Source organism: Oryzias melastigma, linkage group LG23, assembly GCF_002922805.2.
Source record: "Oryzias melastigma strain HK-1 linkage group LG23, ASM292280v2, whole genome shotgun sequence".
NCBI lineage: Eukaryota > Metazoa > Chordata > Actinopteri > Beloniformes > Adrianichthyidae > Oryzias > Oryzias melastigma.
In genome coordinates this window covers 6,878,027-6,881,452 of record NC_050534.1, presented here as the reverse complement: position 1 = coordinate 6,881,452, position 3,426 = coordinate 6,878,027, and the positions used below count along the sequence as shown (strand labels likewise).

Genomic DNA, 3,426 nt, shown 5'->3' with positions numbered 1-3,426 from the left:
TGGGAGGAAGCCCGAGAACCTGGAGAAAAACCCAGCATGGATGAGGAGAACATGCAAACTCCACATAGAAACATCCCAGCTGGGATTTGAACCAGGACCTTCTCACTGTGAACAAAGGGTGCTAACCACTACACCACTGGGCTGGGTGTAGGACTGGCATGAAGAAAAACCTGGCATCACTTCCCAGGAGGTACAATAAGCTTAATCCAGTGTGAGTCTTCATGCTGCTGATAAACTATGCAGCCAATAGGGAGCCTCCCTTTGGGTCTGGGTCTCCCTGTGCCGGTCCCCAGCCCGGGTAAAATAAATAAATACAGTCTTGATCCAGGATTACAACTCGGCCAAACCGCTGTGGAGACTCCTGACAGGATGTGCTGAAAGGTGACAAACAACAACAACACTTTGACTAGTTTCTTCTTCCAGCTCCTAGTGGTCATTTCAGAAAACACTAAAACTTTACAATTCCTAAAATACTTTAGTCAGACTGCCCCAGGACAGCTGTGGTTACATCAGTAGTTTACTATCATCAAGCATGAATGAGGAGTGAATGAATAATGGATATACATTGTAAGAGCTTTGAGTGTCTGGAAAAGAGCAGAGAAATCTAATCCATTATTATTATGATTGTTATTATTTTTTATTATTTAAAGAAAATAATGCATTTGACCTTAATAATTGCTTACGCAATTTGAAAATATAATTTTTGATGTTAATAGATTACATCACAATGGCCTCTTTNTTGTAAGAGCTTTGAGTGTCTGGAAAAGAGCAGAGAAATCTAATCTATTATTATTATGATTACTATTATTTTTAATTATTTAAAGAAAATAATGCATTTGACCTTAATAATAGCTTACGCTTGTTTAAAATACAATTTATGATGTTAATAGATTACATCACAATGGCCTCTTTGATGTTGTGATGACATCACTGCTCTGATGACATCATTCAAATGACATCCTAACATCTACTCATGTGACCTTCCGATGACCTCAAATGACATCATCATCGAGAATCCTTGAACTGACGACAAGTCTCATGAAAATCACTCGTTCGAGAAGGAGTCGTTTAGAGAGCACTGACCAGCACTACTACAACGAACTACAACTCTACAACGAAATTCACCATGAATTCTAAGCCAGTTGGAAAAGACTTCATAAACGTTGACTTCAGGAATCACGACCTCAGAGGTTTAGATTCTAAACCAAAAGCTCGTGTTCCGATGTCAACCAATCGGAATTTTCCAGCTCTGAACCAGAGCGGGAAAACACCAGCAAACCCCCTCTATACACGCCAACCGTTACGAGACGTTAGGACTCCCAGACCCGACACAAAGTTTTCCACGACACCGACCCACTTTGCTGAACCAAAATCTGCTGCCATTCCAGCAAAGCCAGCCCCAGACTGCGGCCAACCAGAGTCCACAATGAATTCAGCTGCTGGTTCCAAACCCTTCCAAGTTCCTCGTCGTAAAGTTACAATTCAACGAGGTGACTGGGAAATGGAATTCAGTGAAGATGATGATGAGATCTACATGGATCAGATAGTCACATCCAAACCTCCAGTAAAAGCTGATGAGCCTGCTAAATGGAATGAAAAGAAGAAAACCGGTCCAATTGTTCCTGCTCCAACGTTTAACATGAACAATTTTCCATGTTTAGACCAGAGGCAGAACACGACAACGGATCCTGCCATCAAACCAAAATCCAACAAGAATTCCCAAATTGACGTGAAATCCTCCTGGAATCACTTCACTAATGATAAAGTTCCTGTTCCAAAGTACAACAGTCAGAACTGGTTTTTAGATCCTGCCATCAAACCTCAGAGAGTTCCAAGGACTTGGAAACCGAAGACACCAACCCGCTCTGTTGAACCACAATCTGCCGCTGTTCAGGAAAAGAAAGCAGGTCCTACGGTTCCTGAGAAGACACTCAGTGTGGTGGTTGAAGAGCCACCAACCCAATCCAACTCTGACTGTCCTTCAGGAGTCGTCCAGGAACCTGTCCCAACTGTTTTTCCAATCACCTTCGGAGACGTTGGTGTCTTGGAAGAACAGAAGGGACCGTCTCCTGTAGTGTTTCTGGAGCCCAAGAAACCCAGACCAGCAACAGCTGAGGAGCCTGCTGAACGGAATGAGAAGGAGAAGACGCCAAAGCTGAATGGAAATCCTGTGCAGAAAGATAACAACACTGCTGCACTTCAACAGGAGAATTCTGCCCTGAAAGTAGAACTCAAGCGTCTCAACAAAGTCCTTCAGCAGAAAGATGAGGTGCTTTCACTTGTTACTAGGAAAATGGAGAATGTTGAAAAAGAGTTAAAGTCCCGGACAACCTTCCTGGAAAAAGCCAAGAATCACCTGAGCCAAATGCAGCAGCAGAAGAGTGAGACNCTGAAAGTAGAACTCAAGCGTCTCAACAACCTCCTTCAGCAGAAAAATATGGTTCTTTCTGATGCTACTGGGAGAATGGACAAACTTGAAAAAGAGTTAAAGTCCCAGACAATCTTCCTAGACAAAAACAAGAATCACCTGAGCCAAATGCAGCAGCAGAAGAGTGAGACTGAAGCTGCTTTGGCTCAATCTCAGAGATTGTTGAAGGAGAAGGAGGAGGAACACGTGAAGGAAACCACGTCTTTAAAGGCCACTGTAGAACAGCTCAAACAGCAGCTTCAGGCTGAACGTTCTCTCATGGAAAAGGAGAAAACGTCTGTCCATGAAAAAACTCGTGAAAATGTGGAACTCACCAAAAAAATCCACCAGCTGGAAGAAAATCAGACCTTAAAACGTACAGCAGACGAGGAAGAGCAAAGACTGCAATGGCAGAAAGAAAAGACCTCCTTTCTCCAAGAAATCTCTCAGTTAAAACAGCTTGTTCAGGAAAAGAACAACAACATTTCCAAGTCTGAAGAGGAGCACAAAAGAACTCTTCAGGAGATGGACAAGCTTAAAGAAAATAATCAGGTCGATTCAAAGCTCATCAGCAAAGTGAAGAACCTGGAAGCTTCTCTGTGGAATGAAAAGGTAAAGACCAATGAAGCCAACAGCTGCTTAACCCAGCAGATGGAAGAGTCCACAAAGCTAAAAGCTGCATTGGTTAAAACACAGAGCGATCTGAGGAACCAAATGCAGCAGTGGGAAACAGAGAAAGACCGGCTCCACAAAGAATATCAGATGGAATCAGCAAAGATTCAAGATGCCTTAATGGAGACTAAAAAGCAGCAGGCAGAGGACAAACAGAAGTGGGACGAAGAGAAGTCCTCCCTTTCTCAAGAAATCTCTCAACTAGAAGAGGAAATCAAGAGAAAGGACGACAAACTCGACCGCTGCCAAAAACTCTTCCCAAAAAAGATCAAACAACTCCAAGAGCAGGTGGACGAACTCAAAGAAAAGACGAAGAAAAAATCACGCAGTGGTTTTCTGAGTTTTTT

The 3,426-nt window shown here is 42.9% G+C and overlaps 1 protein-coding gene across 1 annotated transcript; it reads left to right on the top strand.

Annotated features, from left to right (window-relative positions):
• Nucleotides 1–1,501: 1,501 nt before the first annotated feature.
• On the top strand, nt 1,502–3,421 carry LOC118598112 (golgin subfamily A member 6-like protein 7; the record flags this gene model as incomplete). The annotated part of the gene is made up of 1 exon (XM_036210367.1): nt 1,502–3,421. A coding segment is annotated over exon 1 (1,920 nt), but the record flags the coding sequence as incomplete, so codon positions are not given.
• Nucleotides 3,422–3,426: the final 5 nt, after the last annotated feature.